Source organism: Mastigoproctus giganteus, chromosome 10 (assembly GCF_048544385.1).
Source record: "Mastigoproctus giganteus isolate SK-2022 chromosome 10, ASM4854438v1, whole genome shotgun sequence".
In the NCBI taxonomy this organism is placed as follows: domain Eukaryota; kingdom Metazoa; phylum Arthropoda; class Arachnida; order Uropygi; family Thelyphonidae; genus Mastigoproctus; species Mastigoproctus giganteus.
Genome location: NC_143584.1, coordinates 14,908,784 through 14,935,068, shown reverse-complemented (window position 1 = coordinate 14,935,068; position 26,285 = coordinate 14,908,784). Strand labels below are relative to the sequence as shown.

General features: G+C 34.8%; 2 protein-coding genes across 3 annotated transcripts in view; one reads left to right on the top strand and one right to left on the bottom strand.

Annotated features, from left to right (window-relative positions):
• Window positions 1-482, bottom strand: part of ND-30 (NADH:ubiquinone oxidoreductase core subunit S3) — a 59,002-nt gene extending 58,520 nt beyond the window's left edge. Inside the window, exon 1 of one of the 2 annotated variants that reach the window (XM_090383924.1) lies at window positions 415-482. Coding sequence is in view for 1 of the 2 variants with exons in the window: in XM_090383923.1 (XP_090240049.1) it covers window positions 281-344 (64 nt within the window). In the remaining variant the exon portion in view is untranslated. Of the gene's footprint in view, window positions 1-280 lie in introns of both variants that reach the window. The other variant, XM_090383923.1, reaches the window with a different exon arrangement.
• LOC150078779 (tRNA (guanine(37)-N(1))-methyltransferase) lies at window positions 432-25,726 on the top strand. The gene is made up of 4 exons (XM_090382344.1): window positions 432-577; window positions 7,190-8,663; window positions 19,848-19,943; window positions 25,625-25,726. The coding sequence occupies exons 1-4, from the start codon at window positions 495-497 to the stop codon at window positions 25,724-25,726; spliced, it is 1,755 nt and encodes a 584-aa protein (XP_090238470.1). The 5' UTR covers window positions 432-494.
• Window positions 25,727-26,285: the final 559 nt, after the last annotated feature.

Below are 26,285 nucleotides of genomic sequence, written 5' to 3'. Positions count from 1 at the left end.
TAAAATAATTGGGAATAGAAAATGTAAACTTTAATTTTACGGTAGTTGCGTTGACCCGAAACATTTGCACTACTGCACGCCGGTAAATTGGGACTTTTACACAACTCAAAATTTTTATCAAACAGAACTGTGTATATGGTCTCGCTGTAATTTCGAAATCGCTCACGGTTGTTTTATTTCTTTTTTAGCACAACTTGTGTTGCCAAAACGAACAACACAACATTCTTCAACATATGTGTATTTACATATAAAAAATGTTCTCAGAGATCAACATTCTTACCAGCTCTATTTGTTAACGCAGCCCTAGCAAGTGGTATAAATTTATTCCACAGCGAAACGGCCATTTTTATTTTCTATAAATCCCTAGAGTTAACAACAAAATCATAAAATTACAATAAATTCAGTACCACTTACAGTACTGATCAGCCAACTGCACTGCACAAAACATACAGAAATGCTTTGCAGCAGTTGGTTAATGTACATTAGCTTTAAAAATGAAAGCAGGTGGCGCTATTGAATATGCCATGCGGGATATATTGCGTGTTGAATCTGTAACGAAGATTAGTGCCAAAGGAAGGTATGAAAAAAAATCTTTAAATGTTTTATTAATTTTTTATCGTATTATTTACATTCGTTGCCATTTTAACATATTAAAAACCAGCTGACGCAAGGGTTTCAGCCTTCAGCTTTTCTAAAGCAAAGTATGATGATCCGATCGTTAAGACAAATGACGCATATTAAGTGGTCTTCAGATGGATCTATTTCTTGCCCCAAAAAATCCTGCTGATTATTGCTTTTGTCATTACTTAACTCTTCTAACGTGGAATTTTTCGTGGAGAAAAACATTATTGCTATTGTAAGCCATTAATTAAAATAAATTTATTCCGTTTGCGTCACGGATCAACGTCGGATTTCAGTAACCTGGGCCCCTAACGAAATGTTAACATTAATTGCATTATTATTATTATTAGCTATATGGTGCAAGGAAGCCTGAGGCTTATGCTGCACCAGCCAAAAAAAAAAAAAAATTCCCCTAGTTACCCTGAGAGAGAGAGAGTCAAAAGTAAAAGGGAATCACCAAGAAAGAGAAGAATGATGATATCCAGCTCAGGACCCTGGGTGTGCCATGCCCATACCAGATGTGAGCCCCTGGGGGTATCTCTTGGGCCTCACCACCTGGGGGTCCGTGGTGCCAATGCGCCGCAATAAATCCAGCCTTGGTCACCATTTAGATTTACATCATGTTGGGAATAGTAGTTAATATTAGTACATGTATTGGCAAATAACAAGGAAAAAAAGTTTATTAATTCATTTCATTTATTTATGAAACGTGAGCCAAAAGTCAAGAGTTTTAAGTTAATATTAGCCGTATAGTGCAAAGAAAGCCCCAGACTTTTGTTGCACCATCCAAAAAAAAAAAAAATATATATATATATATATAAGAAAATTAAAAATAATAAAGTAAGCTGCCTATGTGTTCTCCTCCTAATGCAGGTAACTCTGTTTCAGTGAATTCCAGTTACCTCCTAATGCAGGTAACTGGAATTCACTCTTTTAAAACCTCTCCTAATCCATTTTCACTGTAATCAGAATTTTGAGTTAACTGATTAATTTCAGATACCACAGTGTAACCTGATTTTCTTTTCTTAACCAGTTTCAGTGAAATATTACATCCCAGAAACTTAAATTTATATTTTCTAACCTTGAATTTCAATTTAAAAGCTTTACATTTGTGCTACTCTTTATATTTCTTATTGCACCTGCTATTCCATAAGCTTTCTAAGCAGAGAGTTTCTCAAATACAATGTAAATAAATAATTAATAGTAATAATATCAGCAAAATGATGTAAGAAAGCATGATGGTTGATTAATTTGGATTTTTTTGGCAACTTAGGCCAAGTTGACCAAATCAAAAAATTTCTTAAAAAAGGTAATAATATGCAAATAGGTTATTACAAGGAAGCAAGACATATGCAACACAAGCCAAGGGGGGGAAGAAGCTTCATTTACCCATTGCTTCCAATAATTTAATAATAGGCCCTTTTATATGCAAGTACCCGTGTTATGAAAGTACTCCTGGACTTTTTTATGTGTGGGTATTTTTGACCTTTGTTTCTGAATTTATGAATTTTAATAAAGAATGTTATTTATTGTAGACAGGATTAATTAAACTCCGAAGGAATTAATGTATTTTCTAAGTACTATGGTTTTCTTTTTGCCACATCAGTGACAAAACTACATATTAAACTTGGGTTACACACAAAAAAAAAAAAATTTAACTCAAATATAATTTACAGTTAATGGTTAGAGAAGAGCAAAGGAACAGCATTCCATAACGACTAGCAAATTATCAGGTGATACAGAAGCCTGTGGTAGATATAAAAGTAGTCTGCAGTCAAGTCACAAAGAAGGTTAGGAAAGTTAAGGCAGATTATGAGAAGTCTGGCAAAGAAAAGCAGCAAAGATTTCCTTACTTATATTAACAGTAGAAGGAAGGTATTAAATCATATTGGTCCACTTGAAATCAGTGGTTTAATAACTGTTGATGATCCTGCTCGGGTTGCTGACAAATTGAATAGGTAATTTGCATGTACATTCACAAATGAGGAATTCCTTAGGGAAGGGGATGCCAGAAGTTTATCATATTCAAACAGAGAGGCAAATGATTTTGTGATAACTGAAAGGACAATGGAAGAAAATTGTTGAAGCTAAACAAAAAAATGAACTAGGGTGGGTGGGATCTATCCAATTATATTGAGGGAGGTAAAAAAGGAGGTAAGCAAACTCTTAGCCATAATTATAAGAGCATTTTTGGATTCAGGGGAAGTTCCTGTGGGTTTGAAGATGTGCAAATGCATCCCCAATTCACAAAAGGGAATCAAAGAGTGCCATGAGTAATTACAGGCCTCTTAGCTTAACTTCTGTTCCAGGGAAACTAATGGAGTCACTTATTAAAGATGTAATGCAAGACTATCTAGACAGGAGTGTAGTTCTGCTTCAGTCACAGCATGGCATGAATTTGATGCAAAAAATAATTTTGACATTAGATACTTGGATTTCAGGAGAGCTTTGATACTGTTGCACATAAAAGACTGCTTTACAAATTGTAAAGCAGTCTTTTAGGGTGCTTTACAATTTGTAAAGGGATGGTTGAATGGGAGGTGACAGAGAGTGGTTATCAATGGACACTGCTCTTTTAAGACTAATGTTATCAGTGAAGTCCCCCAGAGTTCAATGCTAGGCCCATTATTGTTTTCTGTATTGATGAAGGTATATATCAGGCTTAATGCCTAAATTTGCAGATGATACAAAGGTTGGCAGGGTGGTTAATGACAGTAATCAAGAAAACTTAGGCAGGTGGACTGAGAAATGGTAACTGATGTGTAACATTAACAAATGCAAGGTACTGCTTATGGGTAACACTAATCCGAGATTAACATACCAACTGTGTGGCACTAAACTCAGGATAGTGGAAAATGAAAAAGACCTAGGGTTAATTGTGTAGTTAGATATGAAGATCTGTGAGCAATGCAGACAGGATGCCGGGTCAATGATATACAGGAATTTTTCTAGCAGTGATAAGAAGATGATTATCTCATTGTACAAGGAAATGGTTAGGCTGTATCTTGAGTACTGCATACAGATCTGGGGACATCATTTTAGGAAGGATGTAGATTTGCTAGAATGGGTGCAGAGAAGGGCAATGAGATTGGTGAAAGAAACAAAAGGGTGCTCTTAACAAGAAAGGCTTTAGTTCTGTGAATTGCAGTATCTGGAGACTAGGCAACTGTAAGGTGATCTAATTGAGGTGTTCATGTCTTTGAATGGATTTGTAAGGTCACTGCTGATGACATTCTTCCTTTTGCTCAGACTACACATATGAGGTAGTAATACATAATTGTATTACTACTTCATAATTTCAAATTGAGGAAGGATGTTGCAGGATAAATGTGCACAAGTTTGTTTTCAGCCAGCTGGTTCTTGATTGTTGGAACAAACTTCCATCTGTTGTTGTGGAAGTGGATAGTTTGAATAAATTCAAGGAAGAAGTAGACAAACTATTGGAAGGAATGGAAAGGTATATGTATGTGGAAGTCTTTTTTTTTTTTCTTGTTTTTGGCTAATGCTGTATAAGCTTGCCTCCTTGCATCAGTTTTCACTACAAATACTAACTGTAATCAGTCATTGATGAAGAATGACTAACACAGCCAGAACTTTCAAAATGATCTTGGTAAATATCAAGATGCTTTGAGTAGTCATTTTGAAAATTCAGATGTTCTAATATAATTTATTTCATTGAATATTAACAACCCTTCAGTTAATTTCTAAAGATTTGTTCCTGAAACCCTGCATTAATCAGGTGGGTATAGGATAAGAATGAGATATCATTTTGGTGTTATAAAAAAAAAATCTTTTGTGAGATAGTTTATATAGTTCTGTTTCTTTTGAACAGTTATTTCTGAACTCTCATCATAGTTATAGTGAATAATTAATTAATTAATGGAATGTTGTAGATAGACTTTTAATAATGAAATATGCACATATGAGTTAATAGTGAAAAATCCTGCTCTTTTAAAATCGTCATAGATTATTGATATGGCGGTATTAACTGGTTTGGAAATTCATTTATTTTCTGGTCATATGAATAATATTGGAGATAAAGCTTAATTACTGCTGTATATTATATAACTATGATTAAAATCTTAATGAGAAAGTTTTTGTTTACTAAATCACTTTAATGTTAAAATGTGAAGTATATTTTAGCCATTCTAAGGTCAGTTCCTAAACAAATTTATTTTGATACAGTGACATAGTATTTTGATTTTATGGACTCTTTCAAAGTTACTTTGTATTCAATCTGTAACCTGGCAGCAGTTTTGCACCATTTTATAAGACATATGGTGATATCTCATCTTTAGAAAATCATCACACAATCATATATGAATATTTCAGGAAAGGTGTAGTGTTGCAGGTCATTTCAGCGAGAATATATTATTGAAGCACTGTTGCAATATATATCCAGTTAGTTAAGGAGATTTCATATATGACAAGAACAACAGTTCCACACCAACCATATTTCTTGATAAAAAACAGTTTTCTGTGTGCACATACCCAAACTGATCATTCACTATATTTATCTTCACATGCTTGCATGCACATATTGTGTTCATATATACTTAAACTTTTGACTCTACTATGTATTTATAAACAGGGAGTTTCATAACACATGGGCCACATTTTCAGGATTGATTCAGGACTTGAAAACAACGAAAAAAGTTTATATATACATGGTGATTCACTACCAGTGCGACAAACTTGCAGGAGGTGTTGGGGGCACAGAGACGAATCAGAATCACATAGCATTGTAGGGTCCGAAATGCCTTCGTCATGCGGTAGAGGACGTTGAACGGGAGGTCGCGTGAACAGCGATCCTTTGAGGGATTTCAACATTAACTGTTTGTAAATTTTAGTTTCATTTGCAATATTCTTTCATATTGCACAGTCATTTTAAATGTAGACTGGGAAGCCTTGGGATTTTCTTCTTTTAATTTCTGTTTCTCACATTGGCGATATTCTCACATTGTGCCAATTCTCACATTGGCAATATTCGATATTGTTTTGTGGTTTTAGACATAGACTAAGAAGTCTCAAGGTTATCTTTCTCTTTATGTCGCCAATTTTATTTCATAAATTTAGCTGCAGTTTTTTTTTTTTTTTTTTGTTTTTTTTTTCGACAGAGGTTGGGAAGTCTCGGGAGTTTTCTTTTTCTAATTTCTGTTTCTTATGTTGACGATATTCTCTCATACATTTTTTTTTTGTTTGTTTTTTTTTTGTTTGTTTTTTTTTTTTGTTAGTTGTTGGCGCATCGGCTTCTGTGGCCATAATGCACCTCCCAATGTTTTTGCATTTTACTCTATCCAAGCCCCAGGCAGAATTCGAACCCGCGACCTTTGGGTTTCCAGGCAGGCACTTTACCCACCTTGCTAGCCCAGTCGGCCTCTCATACATTGGGCTGAGGTTTTAGCTGGAGACTGTTTATGTTTACTATTGTTTTCATATATACTTTCAAAACAGGAAAATTTTTTTCCACAACAAATGGAATTAACACTATTGTATCTCACATATTATAGTTACACAATTAGGTGAATTGTTTAACCATAATAATATACGTGCATATGGACTTTCTCTGAGTTGAAACTCGATTTGTTTATTATTATATTATTATGGTTAAATAATTAGGTGAAGTGCTTAACCATAATAATAAACTGAATTCATTGTACCATCCCATAACATGGACGTTATGTTATTCCACCTTTTTTCATAACACTTCTGTGTAAACAAATCAACTAATGCTACTAAAGTCGTTTTCAACATCAAAAAACTTAAACAAATTACCCTGGCCATTCAATGTGTATTGTTGAGAATCACTACAGTTATGAAACAGTGGCTTAGCCAAGTCAAAGAAAAAAATCCATCACTGTCTTTTCACAAGCTTCTCTGTTTGTTCTTTCATAGAAACCATGCAATTAATGCGCTCAAAGCAATTAGGAAACCATTTTGTAACAGCTGATGCTAGTGATAAAGAATTTGAACTGATTTATGCTATGTTGCAGTAAAATTAAATTGGTACAAAGTATGTCAAATAATACATGATTATTTTATGTAAATACTGTATATAATATTGTTTTGGTATACCTTTTGTTTTGTTTATTTATTTATTTTTTTTTTTTTGTGTGAGAAATCAGTGACTGGGTTTAAGTAGACTGGGCTGCTAACTACAATAACCACAAATTCTGGATCCCTAGCGAAATTTCCAAATGCTCCGTGATCTCTGACAAACACACACCAAATCCACCCTTATAAATGATTAGAAAAGCAAACTTAAGCTTTTTCTAAAGTTAAGTGCTGTCTTAGGGCCCATTGCTTAATGAACCTATAAGTTTTTGCCATCTACTGCTTTTCACTTATTCGTTGAATTTCTCAACAATTACCCAATTAACCTGAGGTTTTGAGCTGCATTGATAATCTGGGAATGATGATATGCTTTGTTTTTATGCAGGAAATGTTTTTATACTGATGGGGTACTAGCAGATACTTGCACATTTGCTGCCAGGTTAAGTGAGTGAACTATATCCATATATATATATAGCTTAATAAAGAGTATAATAGTATGCTTTTATTTTTTCAGTTGTTCCTTCATGAAGAGGACTCCTCACAAGTTATTCATCCTTAAAGCTGTCATTGCAGCTCTGAATTATAAGTCCTTAGCTAGTTGTAGGAAAACCTTACAGCATTTATTTTTGAAGTCTTCAAAATATAATTTACCTATAAAGGTTAAAAATCAGTGGGATATATTAGTTGAATATTACACCAGAATGACAAGTACGGCGAATGAAAATATTACTAAAATTACTCCCCCAGAAAATGTTAGAGGGATGAAAATATTAGATCGATCTGCTTTTAAAAAAACAATTAATATTCCTTTTATTATGTTTGATGAATTAAAGGTAAACAGTGCTATGAAAATATTAAAGCCTTATCTTTTAAAACTAAGAAATCTAAAACCTGTTCATGTGAATGGAAAAAGTAGGACTGTGTATTTAAATCCTGAATTATTTAAAACCTTTGAAAGTTTTCAAGAAAAGGATAAAGAAACTCTTGTAAATCTTGGAATTTATGCAAAAGACCTGATGTGGAAGGAACTTGAAATTGGTTATGAGAATTGGAGTGCTGATCAAATCTTAAATTCAGTGTTACCACCTAACCAAATAGGCGCTTCTGGTTATAGCATTATTGGCCATATTTTACATCTCAATTTAAGAGACCATTTCCATGAGTACAAACATCTAATTGGTGAAGTTTTGTTAGATAAAAATCCTACGATCTCTACTGTTGTAAATAAAGTTGGCATTATTGACTCAACCTACAGAAATTTTAAAATGGAATTGTTAGCTGGAGATAACAACATGAACGTTAAAGTCTCTGAGAATGGTATTAAATATGAATTTGACTTTTCGGTAGTATATTGGAATCCACGTCTTTCTACAGAACGCATGAGGATTGTGTCTATGTTAAAAACTTATGATGTTCTCTATGACGTATTTGCTGGAGTTGGACCATTTGCTATTCCTGCAGCTAAGAAAAAAAAATGCACAGTTTTAGCTAATGACTTAAACCCAGAAGCTTATAAATGGTTATGCTCAAATGCTAAACTAAATAAAGTCGAGTCATATTTAAAAACATATAACATGGATGGTAGAGACTTTATTAAACAAGTAGTTAAAAAAGATTTGATGGAACAATGGGCAAAGGAAAGCATTACGGAAAGAAAAATACATATTGTGATGAATTTACCAGCCCTTGCAGCTGACTTTTTGGATACTTTTCAAGGGCTTTTTGCAAATAATTCTGACCAAATAAAAGATCAAGAAATGCCAGTTGTGCATTGCTATTGTTTTACAAATGATGCTGAAAATTCTGTTATGTGTGAAGAAGTTCAGAAACTAGTAGAAAATGGCTTAGGTTATAGTATTGAGTTATTGAAGAAAGAAATTAGTTTCGTAAGAAAAGTGGCTCCAAATAAAAACATGATGCGAGTAACATTTACCATTTCTAAGTTTATTTTACTTGGTGAAACATCCAGTAGCAAAGCAGAAGAGCCAGTTAGAAAAAAAATTAAAATGTTATAAATATTTTATTATATATAATTTATTGAAAAATAAAAATATTCAATGATATTTCTGGGGTTATCTTTTATCTTCAATGTGATATTATTAAACATTAGTGAACATTTTCATTCTAATATACAGAAGGCATATTAATTTCATAAGAAAAAATGCAATGTATTAATTTATTATTAACCCCTATCACTTTCACTGATCTGTTTCTCTTCTCAACCTTTGACCCATACACAGTACCTCTTATAGATTCTAATACCTTTCATGTTTATTGGGATCACCATAAAGGGAAGTGGAAAAAAAAAAAAACCCTTAACCCTTTTGCACGTATTAAAACCGGGGTTGGCGAGCAAAGTGAGCAGAGGGCGAAGGCCCTAGTAGATATTAAAAATTATTTATAGATAATTCTTCAATAAAGCTAATTTTGGATGCCACACACTCCAGGGATGCACATATCACCCACTGAATACCACTGCTCTAAATCACATGCCATTATATCTGTTTTCTGATGCTGAGTGTTAAAAGTGTCCCAAAGAAGTAGCTCTTCATAATTTGAGTGGCGGTCATCTTGTTTAAAATGATAGACTGAAAATAAATTATTTAAAAAAATAGATTGAAAAGAAAAGAAAAAAGGAATGTCTACATAAAGATGTCCTAGGTTCTTCTCACATGAATTTTAAATTTTGTTTAACCTTCCATTGCTAACGTTCTCTATGCTTTACTACTTTTTTTTTTTCTGTTATTTTTTTTTAATTTATAACTGAAATCAAATCCTCCAGTCTGTCTACCTTTGCCCACCAATATTCCCTAACTGGTTATACAGTATTTTCTGTTTTTATTGATATGCTATGAATTACATGATATTAAATTTTTGTTTAATGTTTAACAGATGCATCTGTTATACCTTTATTCTAGACAACTCTTTTCCAAGTGGCATTGGCACCTCCGTAGCCAGGTGGGCAGGAGCAACAGTGCATAGCACACGCTTCTTGATCAGACTGGGGGTCGAGCCCATAACCACCAAATATGGAGGATGCAGAAAGGTCAGGGAATGACTACTGCATATCCCCGGAGCAATATGGCCTTAGTTGCTAATTCTCCTAAAAACCAAATAAACAAACAAACCAAGTGGCATCTGTGAGATGCCAGCAACAAGTGTCAGATCATTTCCATAGAGTTTTGATTTCGCTGGCTAAACATGAAACAAAAATACAGACATACATGTTACTTTTGTCAGACATCACATGAGCATCTAGGTTTCAATCTGAGGATCAGTGACCTTGAAAATTGTAAAAAAATATGATAACTATTATTGTTATTATTATTATTGGTTTCTCTTTTATTTATTCAAGTATTTTAATTGGGTTAGAAAATCATAATTAATAGATTGTTTTCAATTCAGTAACTAAAAATTATTTTTTTATAATTAAAACAAAACAGGGGATCACACAGACACCATATTAGCAAGTGTCCTTATTAAAATTAATGATGCCAGTGATGGAACGGTAATTAGACTAAACACAAGACTTCTAAATGAGTAGTGTTTATATTTTGATTGGTTTGTGAGTGGATATAACATTTTCATAACATCCCTATTAACAAAAAGAGTGCTACACTTGCAAATTAGCAAAAACCAATTATCCAGACCTATAACAGCAGGGATCCTTCAAAGTTGTGTGCTGTAATGATTACTGTTTACTTCTATGTTGCTAGGAAAGCCAAACTTCATAAGCCATGCTGATGATATCAAGCTAATGACAACCATTCAGGCATATACCCAAATTATAACCCAACTAATTAACTACTTGCTCAGCCAGCTATCAGAATGCTTTGCCACTTATGTAATGAAGATAAATCCAACTAACTACAGTAAGCTAGGGATATGGGGGATGCCACCCTGAGATGATGCCAAACTGAGAACCATCCATCTCTGGGTGGCATCCCCGTATCCCTAGCTGAACAGCATATTGATTTAGAAGCTGCTTTTTACTCAGGCACCTCCATAGCCAGGTGGGCAGGAGCAGCAGTGTGTAGCACATGCTTTTTGATTAGACTGGAGTTTGAGCCCGTGACCACCAAATACGGAGGATGCGGAAAGGTCAGGAAATGACCACCGCATATCCCTGGAGCAATATGGCCTTAGTTGCTAAATGCTCCTAAAAACCAAATAACAAACTAACTAACAAGCTTTTTACTGAAAACTCACATTCAATAATCACCTTGAGCTTATCACAGCATGAGTACAAATGCTAAAATGGAATGCAAAGCAGCAGCTGTTACATGATGCCCTTTCCATAACAAAATGCTACATCAACACTATCATTTACTTCTCCATTCTTTATGGGATGGAGGTGTGGGATCTGCCATCCCTACTACTCTGAAGCACTTGTTTGCACAGGAATTCTGGCTACTGAGGTGGACTGCATTCAAGCATTTGTTTCAAGCTGATATAGCAACTGTAATCAGCATTTCCAGTGAGGATAAGAGACATCAAGGCTAACAGCTACTATAAAACTTCTTGCTGGTATAACTGACATTCCCCAGGTGTGGGACTTCTGCCACCGGAGGATCCCCATTTCATCAATATTTATTGTGACATAAATACTGATCACGGCCAGAATAATTGTGGCCCTGGCCCGATTATTCTGGCTGTGATTAGAATTCAGTCTATTGCTCTGTTTCCTTCTGCAAAGTCTGTGTAAAGATAGAAACATGCAATCAAAGATTTTAATACTAATAATATAACCGTTAGAATTCCTGCATTCTTTGATTTGGGGTAGTATGCCCCATTTTTTGAAAAAGCTATTGCCTGTTAAATTTAAGCAACCCTGTTGAACGATGTGAGGGTTTGTTACAGAATTAGAAGGTGCTTGGCCAAACTGAACTAACCTTTGGTAAAGATCACCACAGCATCTGTACCATGCTTGGCTTAATAATTACTGCTAGTGTATAGTAACTTCCTAAAGACTTAAATCTGTACACCAGTTGCTGGAAAAATATTGAAAACAAATAGTAAAAGTTGCACACAGCCAAAGATTTTCAGGATGTTTTATCATACTTAGAATCAACACAAAGAATGGAAATATTCTTTGTGATGTTTAATATTTGTCCACTTGCAATTTAGCTTCTGTAGCCCAATCACTGCTGAGAGCCAAACACTCAACCATGAGTAGATGGAAACTCATCTCATTTATGAATATTGTGAAATGTTCTATATTTCATAGGATATTTCACAATACAACAGAAAAAAACTTAAACTTCTGTAACTCGTATAAATTCCAACATGCCTGTTCAAATTGAAGTAGTGTGTCATTAGGGCCAGTTACTGCTATGGATAAAAGGAAGTTTAAGTGGGAGAGCCGACCGAGCTAGCCAGGTGGGTAAAGTGCCTGCCTGGCAACCCAAAGGTTCTGGGTTCGAATCCCGCTTCGGGCTTGGATCAAAGTACTGCAAAAACCTTGGGAGGTGCACTATGGCCACAGAAGCTGATGCGCCAACAACGACCAAAAAAAAAAAAAAATCAAGTGGGAGAAGACAGAGTTGTTATCAATATTTATTGATAACTCTCTTGTTTTCAAAATTTATTAATGAAATTTATGAAGGCATATCAGGCCTAATGTAGTAAGTTTGCAGATGATACAAAGGTTCGATGAATGGTTATAATAATAATAAGTGCACATCAAGATCAAGATGAATTAGGGCTAAGAAATAGGAATTGAAGTTTAAAATTGACAAATGCAAGGTACTTCATATGGATAGTAGTAATCCCAGATTAACTTACCAACTGTGTAGGCGCCTCCGTAGCCAGGTGGGAAGGAGCAGCAGTGTGTAGTACACACTTCTTGATTAGACCAGGGTTCGAGCCCGACGGAGGATGCGGAAAGGTCAAGGAATGACCACCGCAAATCCCAGAGCAATATGGCCTTAGTTGCTAATGCTCCTAAAAACCAAATAACAAACCAACTGTGTGGTTCCACGCTCAGGGTAGTGGAGAATGAAAAAAACACATAGGAATAATTGTGCAGTCAGATATGAAGTTCTGTGAGCAGTGCAGACAGGTTGCCAGGACAGTTCATGAGGTTTTATCAATTATATGTAGGAATTTTGCCAGCAGGGATAAGGAGGTGATTGCCTCACTGTATGAGGAAATGGTTAGCCCACGTTTTTAGTACTGCATACAGTTCTGGAAGCCTCATTTGCAGAAGGGTATGGATCTGTTGGAGTGGGTGCAGAGAAGGGCAACAAGATTAATAAGGGCTGTTCTTACCAAGAAAGGCTTCAGTTCTGCCTCTTGCTCAGACTATGTACATGAGAGACCACAAATTCAAATTGAATGTTAGTTGAATGATAATGCACAGAAATTTATCTTTAGCCGGCAGATAGTTGATTGTTGGAATTTCCATCTAGTGTTGTTAGACATGGGTAGTTTGAATAAATTCAAGAGACCTATACAAACTATTAAAGGGGATGGTGATATAGGAAGTTTTTTTTTTTTGGCTGGTGTAGGTGCTTGCTTTCTTGCATCGTTGCCACTACTAATACTAAATCACATCACTCTACATAGAGAAATAAGGCAGATGGCCTAAGGAGTGGCATTTGAGGTTTTGCAGTCTGCACTTCCCTCCAAAACGTATCTGACACCTCTGTTTTCGTAGTCCATTTAAACAAGTGATACAGACTAGTATATTAGAAAAGCATGCAATCCACACAAGTTAGTTATTCTTATTGTGGCATGTACAGCCAAGATGACTGATTTCAAGAATGGGGGGGGATAATGCCAGATGTCACATTGCCAGCTTGTCAATTTGTGCAATTGCTGACAGCCTAAACCATCCAAAGTTGACTATCAGTGATGTTATTATGAAATGGAAGCTTGATGTTGCAATCACACAAGACGTCCACACCACATGATTGGAGGACACTCAGAAGTGGAGTGTAATGATCTCATCATATATGCAAAACATTAGCACCAAAAAAAAACTTCCCATTTCACCCATCCACTCACTCCAAATGTTTGTCTTGTCTGCCTTGAACTTATTTAAGTTGTTGACCTCTACTACAACAGATGGAAGTTTGTTCAAATAACAGCCACCCACTGGCTAAAGGCAAAGTTCCACACATCTATTCTACAATTGTCTTTCCTCAGTTTGAATTTATGTCCCCTCAGGTGAGTAATCTGAGCAAGAGGAAGAATGCCATCAGCATTGACAGCCTAAACCATCCAAAGTTGACTATCAGTGATGTTATTATGAAATGGAAGCTTGATGTTGCAATCACTCTCTAAAAACACACAAGAAGTCCACACCACAAACTTCCATCTGTTGTAGCTAAACATAGTCCATGAATTTAAAGACATCAACAGGGTTTTGGTCTGTATGAATTTGCTATAAAACAACACCACAGCATTAGCTGTCATGAGAGATCAGTGTTGTGTAAACCAAACATGGTGCAATGAATGCCATAATTGATCTGTAGAATAGTGGAAATTATTATGTGGAATGACAAATCTTGCTACACTTTCTGATGATATGGAGGATACTTGAAAATCATCTGCTTCTAGTATGCATCATTCCTGTAATAAAATTTGGAGGAGATGGAGTTATGATGTGATGCTGTTACTCATGGTGTGACCCAGGACCTTTTGTAGTTTTGCAGGAAATCATTTGTAAAAGAATAAGAGAAGTTTACCTCAATATGATACGTAGAACACTTCCATATGACACTCTCCAGAAATTAAAACGAATAAAACATTAACACAAAATAATTAAAATAAATTGAAAACAATTAAAAAATCAATTGAACACAATTATAAAATAACTAAAAATTAATTACAAAAAGTTTAACATAAAATATGAAAAACAATTTTCCTTCCTGAAGCTGGCAACGCTTTTCGACCATATGTTGTGATCACAGGATTGAAAATGTCAGCTTCGGGAAGAAAAATTTTTTAATATTTTACGTTAAACTTTTTGTAATTATTTTTTAATTGTGTTCAGTTGATTTTTTTAAATTGTTTTCAATTTATTTGAATGTTTTATTTGTTTTAATTTCTGGAGAGTATCATACTTAAGTGTTCTGCATATCATATTGAGATAAACTTCTCTTATTCTTTTACAAATATTGAAATCAACGTAGAATGTATTGAGCATCATACCTCTGGTTTATACTAGCAAGAAATCATGAACACTTATTTCTTCCCTAACATTTCAAACAATTCCATGCTCCCTACATCACAGAATTTCTCAAATAGTTCTTTGGCATATACCCATGTTTGTTTCAACAGGATAATGCTACATGCTATACTGCTGTTCAAGATTGGTTCATGCATATGAATATATAAAGTTTGGAATGACCAATGCATGGTCACAATTTGACTCCTATGATTCAAATTGGGTATACCTATGAGATGAACTGGAACGTTAGGTGAGGGACATTCTACATTAGCAGCTTACCTGGTCACTGTTCTGTAGGAGGAATGGAGGACTATACCAACTGCATTCTATTGCTCATTGGTGGAAAGCCTACCCAAGAAGATGGAGTATGTCAGAGTGGTCAAAGGGAGATCAATATTCCAAAAAAAATGCACTAACACTAGCACAATGATAAAAATATTCACATGCATGTGACATATTTGTAATCGATCGTTATAGCAAAATATATATTTTCATATGTTGTCCTCCTGAGGATTAGGCATAGTCTACACTGTATCAGACTCTTAATATATTTCAATATTTATATACATAAAGTCAGTACAAATATACATACATCTCAAACTGCATCTTCAAGTTCCATTGCCACTACTTAAATAAATAGCCTGAAGACTGTCGGTTACTGTATCACAATAATAAACAAAGGCTGGGTGGCCACTATTGGATTCACCTACCCTTTTCGCAAAAGCGTGCTTCAGTAACAGCATCAACAATCTTCAGCTAACATTTAGAGCAAGAATGGGCAACACAAAAGATTTGAGTGAATTTGAACATGGAAGGATAGTCGGCTCAAGACACGATGGTATGAATATTTCAGAAACTGAAACCCTGCTGGGATTTTCATGTCTTATAGGTTTATAGGTATGCCATTAGACCAGTGACTTAGACCATATTGTGCAATTTGTATTATGTCCATACAAATGTGTGTTCGTGGGCCAATTTACACATGCAGACTGAAACAACCTGGGGAACCTAACACCCTCTGCCTGAGATCAGCTAATTACAATCCTGATTGAAATTCCTCCAGTCTAAGATGGGAATTGAACCTAGACCTCTCCAAATGAGTGATAAGTGACAAAGCCACTATACTGTCACAGAGGATGGTTTCATATATAACTGTCTTCTATATCAAGAAATATATTTATTGGTCCAATAACCAAATAACATCCAGCCAATGATGATCTTGTTGTTGAAAACAGCTTGTTGATTCAAGAGGCCAATACTGTCTGACAAGGTTATACAGGGTAACAGAAAGGCTATAGTCAGTCAAATAACAACCTAGTATGACAGTGGTAATAGGAGAGCCATTTCAAAATATACAACATGTACCTTGTCATTCATCAGATATTGTAGCCAACAACCAAGCCAGGTTCCACTCCTTTCATCAAATAACAAAAAGATATGGTTACAAGTTGGCTCAGGAACACTCACACTGGACAATGGAGGAGTGGGAAAATGTTGCTTGGTTAAGTCTGTTGAATCCCATTTCCTGCTGTGTACAGGGACCACAATTTGGCTAAACAGCTTGAGTCCATGAGCCAATTCTACCAAATGAAAACATTGCAGGCTGGTAGTATTATAGTATGGGGAGTGTTTTTGGTATGTATGGCTCTCCCTTGATATCATTGGAGCAAACATTTGGGTGCTATGGATTATCTCTGACCAGGTGCATCCCTTCTTGGCTGCAATGTATCTATCTGCAAATGGATTCTTCCAACAGGATAATGTTTGATGTCACAAGGCCAGAATTATACTGAACTGGTTCCAGGAACATGAAAATGAATTCGACATACTGGCCTTCTCAGTTACAATTAAGCACCAATGGGTTGAGTGAGTTTTATTAAGTGTTCTATAAAGTTATAATCTTGGTAATTAACTGATAAGGAGATAACTAACTATGTTTATTTTTACTTCTATTAAACACAGAAAAAAAAAAATCATTTACTTCAAGAAAATAAATTGAACATGCCTGAAATGTAATGCACTGCATAAGTTAACCAACTTGTTTCATCTCCATATCACTACCAAGATTATCATTAGTAGAGGCATATGATACAAGAAAGCAAGTTTATAGAGATCCAGCCAAAAAAAAAAAAAACTTCTGCTTTCAGCAACCATTCACTCCAAATTTTTGTCTAGTTCTGCCTTGAATAAGCTGTCAACGTTCATAGTGACAGATGGAAGTTTATTCCAGCAATCAACCACCTGCTGGCTAAAGGAAAATTTCCACAAATCTATTCTACAACTGTCTTTCCTCAATTTGAATTTATGCCTCCTCGAGTGAGTAATCTGAGCAAGAGGAAGAATCCCATGAGCATTGAGCTTGCTTAAACCATTCAAGACCTTGTACACCTCAATCAGATCAACCCACAAGTGCCTAGTTTCCAGACGCTGCAATTTGCAGAACTTAAGCCTTTTCTGGTAAGAGCAATCCTTTGTTCCACTCACCAATCTCATTTCTCTTCTCTGTACTTGTTCCATCAGCAATACATCCTTCCTAAAATGAGGCCTCTAGACCTGTATGCAGTAATCAAGATGTAGCGAGACCATTGCCTTATATAAGGGGATAATCATCTGATTTATCCCTGCTAGCAAAATTCCTGTATATCATTGACAAGGCCCCATGAGCTACTCTTGCAGCCTGTCTGCACTGTTGTAAACTTCATATCTGACTGCACAATTACCCCCAGGTATTTTTGATTCTCCATTACCCTGAGTGTAGTACCACACAGTTGGTACATTATTATGGAGTTACTGCTATCCATATGTAGTACTGCATTTGCCAACATTAAACTTCAGTTGCCACCTCTCAGCCCATCTGTTCAACATTTCTATATCCTGTTGCAGTGGCATACTGTCATTAAGAAGCCTGCCAACCTTCTTATCGTCTGCAAACTTGGACATTAAGCTTGATATACCTTCATAAATATCATTCATAAATACAGAAAACAATAATGGGCTTAACACTGAACCCTGACAGACTCCACTAATAATATTAGTCCATAAAGAGCAGTGTCCATTGATCACCACTCTCTGTCTCCTCCCACTCAACCATCTCTTTATCCACAACAACAATTTGCCCTTAATGCCATACTGCTCCAATTTGTACAGTAGTCTTCCATGTGATCAACATCAAAAGCATTCCTAAAATCCAAGTATAAGATATCAAAACTATTTTTGCATCCATTTCCTTTGTGACCATCATAGTATCCAATCAAATTGGTCAGACAAGACTTCCCCTTAGCAAACCCATGCTATGTCTGAACTATAACTGCAGTCTTGTCTAGATGATCCTGCAGTTCTTCTTTAACCAGTGACTCCATAATTTTTCCCCGGAACAGAAGTTAAACAAACATTTCTGTAATTACTCGTGTCACCCTTTTATTCCCCTTTGTGAATCGGATGAGATCTATCCAGTTACATTAAAGGAAGTGGCAAAGGAAGTATTCCTTTGCCACTTCCTTTAATGTAACTGGATAGATCTCATCCACCCCAGGTGCCTTTTTTATGTTTTACTTCAACAATTTAAGCGTTATAGGAATGAGTGATATGAGATTGTTGTTGTAGAGATCCATAACCATCCCATTTGCTATAGCTATAACCATTTGCTATAATTGAGTTAACATGGACCAGCATTCTTGTGACATGCTTTTGCCACCTTGTTTTGTCTGCTGTGATGAATCTAGGCTATTTTAAGACCTAAAGGGAGGGACCTATTCATTATTAGGTAAAGTGTACCTAATGAAGTGGCCACTCAATGTATATTAGCAAAGCTTCTTTAATTTCAGTACCTCACCTCTGAAAATCTGCATAGTTAAAATCTCATGGAATGATCAAAAATGAAATAAATTTTTTTATTTTATTAATTTTTTTTTCCTGTGTTTAATATTAATGCTTTATGAAATGCTTATCACAACTATTCATAAATTATTTTGGAAGAGAGGTCTGTCATCTTCAAAATTTTATTTTATTTTGGAAAACAGCTGCTTACTGTATCACAATAATAAATTAGTAAACCTCTAATTAGGGACAATGAGTATTATGTTTTTGAAGATACATATCTTTTAATACATTAAATTTTTAAATGACCATTATTTTTGTGAATATAGCAACAACAGTTGAGCATTAAAAGTCACTATAAACACTGTCAAAAACCTTCTCCTCCAAATTGCAACTTAATTTAACGGTATTTGATCTTAATGATAAAAAGCAATTGGATATAACAGTAAAATGAAAGCTTTTGCATGGTGCTAAGGTTTGGAAGTACCTTTACCCTAAATTATGTCACAGAAATTTATTTATACATGTGCAATTTGAATTATAATAATTGGTTTTTCTTATTCACAAGTTATCTAAGCAGAGTGATTTTTGTATTTTAACTTATAACTTCAGACCTTGAACATTCAAATTTTTCATTTTAGTAATGGGTAAACATAAAGGGATGCAAAAGAAGAATATTTTCAAGAGACTGCCTTCTAAAATTGCCAAGAAAAAGGACAAACAAAGCAAACCTGTGAAAACTAATTTAAAACGAGTAAGGAATGTTTTTAAAATTCTAGTTGCCTTCCTCCATATTTATTACAGTTTTTAAACTTCTTCTACTTATCCTCCTTTTAATCTTTTGTGTGACTAGTTCATTCAAATAAAATATTCAGATATTAGATTATTGTTGGAAACTAATTAACATATCTCACATACCTAACTATCCAAACTTTTGGAGGGACTGAATAGGTGAAATGGGAAGTTTTTTTTTTTTTTTTTTTGCTGATGCTGTATAAGCTTGCTTTCTTGCATCATATGCCACTACTAATATGAAATTCATAACTGAACATGATAATGTATGTCTCTAAGATATGTTTTGATTTAAAAGAGCAAATTGTTCAATGAAAAAATATATTATTGGAGTTTAGATTTAAAAAATATATATATTATTAAATATACAATTTTTTATGTATTATAGATTAAAACAAATATTAGAGAAAAGGTTGATAAGTTGGACAAAGAGATTCATGACATTCAGCACGAAATGGTAACTTCACAGAATCAACCAAAACAAGTAAGTAATAATAATAAACAGTTTTCAATTTGTGATTCCAATTACTGTACACATATGGGTATGCTGGATATCTTGTTATCACTTGCTTTTTTTTATTGGAGTTTTTCATACATATATATTTGTAATTTGCAATAGTATATGAACAGTATATGAATAGTGTATTACAGCAATAGTATATGAACCGGTTCCTTCTGGAACCAGTTCATATACTATTGAAGAATAGATAGTAGTAAACATCCAGAATCACAAAAGAGCATACGCAGGTTCTGACACTGAAAAAGGTGTAAACATGTTTCTCTTAGAAAATCAGCAGTTAAAAAAGAAAATCACGACCAAAAAAGGACAGTATTAAATAAGAACATTGACTGTTCTCTCAGCCACTCTTTTGGACAATCAAAGAACTGGACAACTTTCAGGTGGAACGCAAAAAGTCACTGCTTCTGTCAGTCTCTGACAAAAGTTACTCCAGAAAGTCATCAGAACTTTATATATTCCCAAAAGGCACATGAATGTCGATCTTTGGTTAAAAAGCATTCAGGGCTTAGTTGTTGATGAAATAAGTACCATGTTGCTTGCAAATTTTTGTTGCATCACTACTAAGGCCATATTTTGTATTGAAGGTGGCCATGTAGTGTGCATTGCCATAACGCCTCTGGTTGCCCTTAATTTTCTGTATGTACAGTCACAATGATTATTTAAATTTTGGTCTCAGATATCTAAGAACAAATAGAAAATTATTTTTTTATTTGTTATGTGTTCAAGTGTGTCTCCTGGGGCTAATTCATATGTAGTACAAAATGAAAAAAAAAAACACAAAATACAAAATAATTCATGTCAGACATCTCTCTCTCTCTCTCAATAAGATTTCACCTGATGAGTGAGGAAACCACTGTATCATCACAAAAGATGGCTAAATGAAATAAAATCTTTGGAAAGGATGTAAAGAAAAACAGCAAAGAGTTCTTTACTTATGTGAACTCTAGAAAGAAAAGGATGAATCAGATTGGACCACTTAACATAGATGGGTTGACTATTGATGATCATGCTCAGGTAGCTGATAAACCGAATGAGTATTTTGCATCTACATTCACACATGAGTTATTCAAGGAGGGGAATGCCAGAAGTTTATCAAACTCTAATAGGGAGCTAAGTGATTTTGTAATAACTGAGAGCAAAGTGGAGAAGAAATTGTTGAAGTTAAACATATGGCACCTGGGGTGAACGGAATCTATCCAGTTATATTAAAGGAGGCAGCAAAGGAAGTAAGCAAACCCTTAGCCATAATTCTGAGAGCTTCCTTGGACTCACAGGAGGTCCCCATGGACTGGGGACCTCCTGTGAGTGCAGATGTATCACAAAGGGGATTCAAAAGGTGACACAAGTAACTATAGACCTGTTAGTTTAACTTCTGTTCCAGGGAAAATAATGGAGTCACTCGTTAAAGAAGCATTGCAGGATCATCTAGACAAGACTGCAGTAATAGTGAAGACACAGCATGGGTTTGTTACAGTTTGACCAATTTGATTGGATAGTATAATGTGGTCACAAAGGAACTGAATGCAAAAAATAATTTTGATATCATATATTTGGATTTCAGGAAAGCTTTTGAAACTGTGGCACATGGAAGACTGCTGTGCAAATTGGAGTGGTATGGCATTAAGGGTAAGTTGCTAGAATGGATAAAGGGATGGTTTAGTGGAAGGCGACAGAGAGCAATCAATGGACACTGCTCTTCATGGACGAATTTTTATTAATGGAGTTCCCCAGGGTTTGGTGCTGGGCCCATTGTTGTTTTATATATTCATCAATGATAGTTTGCAGATGATACAAAGGTTGGCAGGGTTGTTAACAACAGTAAAGACAGTATGCTAATCCAACTGGATCTAGATAAGTTGGGTAAATGGGCTGAGAAGTGGCAACTGAAGTTTTACATTGACAAATGCAAAGTACTGCATATGGGTAGCAATAACCGAAGAGAAACATACCAACTGTGTGGTACTACACTCAGGGAAGTGAAAAGTAAAAAAAGACCTGGGCATAATTGTGCAGTCAGATATGAAGTTCGCTGAGCAGTGCATACTAGCTGCTAGGGCAGGTCATGGAGTCTTGTCAATGATATATAGGAATTTTGCTAGCAGGGACAGGGAGGTGATTATCCCGTTGAACAAGGCAATGGTCAGGCCACACCTTGAGTACTGTGTACAGGTCTGCAGGCCTCATTTTAGGAAGGATGTAGAGTTGCTATAGTGAGTACAAAGAAGGGCAACAAGATTGGTGAGGGGAACAAAGGGGTGCGCTTACCAAGAAAGGCTTAAGTTCTGTAAATTGCAGCACCTGGAGAGTAGGCACCTGTGAGGTGATCTGATTGAGGTGTATAAGGCCTTGAATGTGTTGAGCAAGCTGAATGCTGATGGGATTCTTCCTCTTGCTCGGTTTAGGAACCTAAGGGGCATAGATTCAAATTGAGGAAAGACCGTTGCAAAATAGATGTGCGGAAATTTGCCTTTAGCCAGCTTGTAGTTGAATGGTGGAACAGACTTCCATCTTTTGTTATGGAAGTTGATAGCCTAAATAAATTAAGGCTGAACTGGACAGGCATTTGGAACGAATGGAGAGGGGGAAATGGGAGGGGTTTTTTTTTTGGAAGTTTGGAAATTAAATTCAGATGCTGATGCAGTGTTGTTGTGTTATTTTATAGTAAATTGCTGTTTATCAGAGGACACAACAGAAATGTTTATATTTGGGTAAACATATTGTCTCTATTTTAGTGTTGTATTTTAGTTGCAAATAGAATCCTGCCATGATAATGGACATGTGGACAGCAGTGACCAATCACCTCTTTAGCCCAGTTTTTTTGTAATAATTTACAAGTAATCTGTATGAACAATTAAACCATAATTCATATTTCACTATTTTAAGGGATCAATTTGTCCCACAACTAGAAAATAAAATATGTTCATCAGTCATGATTCCAACAAGATGGAACATGTGCCCATGATGTAATCTGTGTTCATGAATATCTGCATTATGAATTTGGATAAGTGAATTGGTCCGTGTTCTACAACTCTAGCGGTGCATCTTGATTAGATACTAGGGAATCTAGATCTCCTTCTTTTCAATAAGAATTTGTTTAATGACATTTCCTTGTAACATCAGCTGTATTGTGAAAAATATCCTTTACAAGTGTTTTTCAATATTATTGCCATTTGTTCAGAGGGTGGTTGAATATCCATGAAAGAAGCACTTTGCAAAAGAGTGCCAATAACAGTTGAAAACTTGAACACAATATAGTGTAGCATCAATATATATGATGCCATTCTATATCATTGTTCTGGATATCCTGCAGGCATGATCATGTTTCCCAAGATGGATATAAAAAAATTCCAATGTATATTAAAGAACTAATAATTTCTCACTGGAAACCGGAAAAAGTAATCTGCTTTACATTTACTAAAAGTAATTGTCTGCTTTTTTACTGATTACTGTGGATTTGCAATTTCTCCTCTTCCTCAATAGTATCAACAAAAATACAATAAAAAAATAATGTTAATGAAATGCCAATTTCACATGGGGCATTCCCAAAAGTAAATACAGTATATACTTTTGAGTTTTGGTTTTTTTGGTTTTTGATTTTTTTTTTTTTTTTAGGAGCATTAGCAACTAAGGCCATATTGCTCCCGGATATGAGGTGGTCATTCCCTGACCTTTCCGCATCTTCCGTATTTGGTGGTGATGGGCTCGAACCCCGGTCTAATCAAGAAGCATGTGATATGCACTACTGCTCCTTCCCACCTGGCTACGGAGGCACCATACTTTTGAGTGTAAAACCAGCTATTGTATTATCATTTGTGCAATATTCAGTTACACTGTAAATTTTTTGCAAAAACAACAAGTGAAATCCTTTCTTAGACTAAAAGCTCACATTTAGAATAGAAAATTCTGCTTGCAGCGTAAGAAATGCATGAATTAATGCTTAATTAAACTAAATTAAGCTTGAATTTTGTTAAAGATTGTTACTGCCAGTGGTCAGTATTAGCCATATGGTGCAGGGAGGCCTAAGCTTTTGTGGTACCAGACAAAAAAATAAATAAATAAAATAAATAAATACAAAAAATAAAATAAACTACCTATGTGTTTTCCTCTTCATGCAAAGACCTAACCTTTGAATTTCTCCTAGCTGTCAGCATGAACTACACATCACATGGAGGTAACTTATTCCAGTAATTAGCGACCTGCTGGCTGAAAGGAAATTTCCTACAGTCCATTTTAAACTCTTCCCCCATAATTTGAATTTATAACATCTAATTCTGGAATAATTTATAACAGTGAAAATTTTGCCTTTCATTTATATTCTCTTTCAGAGCCATATAGACCTCAATCAAGTCCCTGTATAGCACCTAGTTACCATGCTCTGTTGCCCACAAATTCAGTCTTTTCCTTGCATAGGTACCCTTTTGCTGATCTCATCAGGCTGTCCATCTTTAGATCCTTTCAAGAAGAAGTCTGATGCTTTTTTCCCTCTTTTACATGCAGTCTTTGTATCTAGACACAGTATTCCAAGTGTAATCTTATAATTGCCCTGTACTGTTGGAATCATGTTATTGTACAATTTTCTTTTGAATCATATTGTGAAGTTTCTTGTGCTGTTCATAACCCAAAAATTGCATGGGTGAAAAAAAAAAAAAGGGTTTAGCAGTCTATCCAGAATATAATTCAAACTATGCGTGCAAATATTATTTGTAAATATACAGAGGTGGTCCCAAGTAGGGGCTATAGCCTCCCTCCCTCCTTTATGAATAAAATTATCTGTAATTTTTTATGATATTATGAATCATACTCCAGTACAGCCAATAATTATAATACTAATTCAGGTTTCTAGACCAGAATATATCTCTTTACTTGGATTAATCCTCACTTCAGACCTTTCTTGACATAAGTGTATTACAAATATTACTTCTGTTCCATCCAACAAACTAGATTTTCTCCTTTGCTTTAAGCATTATTGTAGTTTATTCAAAGTGTAGTACTTTCTAAATCTGTACAAACAAAATTTGTTGTGCCTAAACCTTATCGCTATATGAAATACTGTTCATTCTGTGTCTGAAGAAGTACCCCCCTAAACCACTCTAAAACTATTTGACTTTATCCAAAGAGAAACAGTCATAATTAATTTCTATGGTATTCCTTAAGCAGCATGATGCATAGCTAAACTGTGTTGTTTGAAGATAATAAAACACTCTAAACCTACATTGGTATTATTATATTTATTTCCAAATCAGAAATATGTACATAATGGGGTCAAACATTTCATGACAATTTCTTATTGCTTCTTCAGTGACAACTGTTTTTGCAATATCACCGTCACAAAAGATCACATGTGCCACAAGAACTTGGATCACAAGTTTTTGTGACTGAAAAATTATTAATAATTAATAATTAATAAAAATTTATTAATATTTTATTTATTTTGTTTGATATTTATAATTATTATTAATTCAATTATTAATTAATTAATGGTAATTATTAAATTAATCAAAATTATTCTTTATGAAATAAAGAATAATTGATTTGCTTTTGAAGTAAGTTTGGAAATTAAATTTTAAATTTCTGAATGTGGTACTTAGAATTTGTTATTACAGTAATTGAATTTGAAAATTAAAGGAATTTCTGTATATTTATAGATGGAGATATCAGACCCAGAGAGATCAACACTCTTAAGTCAGATGGCAACGCTATCTCCTGTAGATTTAGAAGAAGCTATGTTAGGAATGAAACATCTCTAATTTACTTGTGGAAATTATATCTTGATTCTGCTAGGTTCAGATATTTGTAAATATCTGTAAATAAAATCTTTCCATGAAAATCAAACTGGATACACTAAATATCTAATAGCATCTTGTTTCTCAGTCATAGAAAGAAAACAATAAACAATGATACTACAAAAATATAAATATGATCAAATTTATTATTGATTTAACTTGGCACATAAATTTAATTACAAATTGCAGTAGTTTTTCTCTTGCATAATAAAGTAGGCCAGTGGTTTTCAACCTTTTTTTAATAACGGCACCCCTAATACAATTATAGATCACCACAAAATTAAAAAGATATTATACATCATTTTATAATGAAATAAACATATCAATTAAAAAAAATAATAAGTTTAAGTAACTAAAACCAAAATTACGTTGGCGCACTATGGCCATAGTTGCCAATGCGCCTAAGAAATCTCTAAATCAACCAACCAACCCAAATTACGTGGCACCCCTGGAATGTTGTTACGGCACCCCGGTTGAAAACCACTGAAGTAAGCAGTTGTACTTAGAAAAATCTGTGGTTTGT

Excerpts from the sequence above, each read along its gene's own strand:
- LOC150078779 (XM_090382344.1), top strand. The coding sequence starts at position 495 with ATGAAAGCAGGTGGCGCTATTGAATATGCCATGCGGGATATATTGCGT. Across the intron at positions 578-7,189 it reads AAGATTAGTGCCAAAGGAAG|TTGTTCCTTCATGAAGAGGA; the intron begins GTATGAAAAAAA and ends TTATTTTTTCAG. Across the intron at positions 8,664-19,847 it reads GTAGCAAAGCAGAAGAGCCA|ATTAAAACAAATATTAGAGA; the intron begins GTTAGAAAAAAA and ends TATGTATTATAG.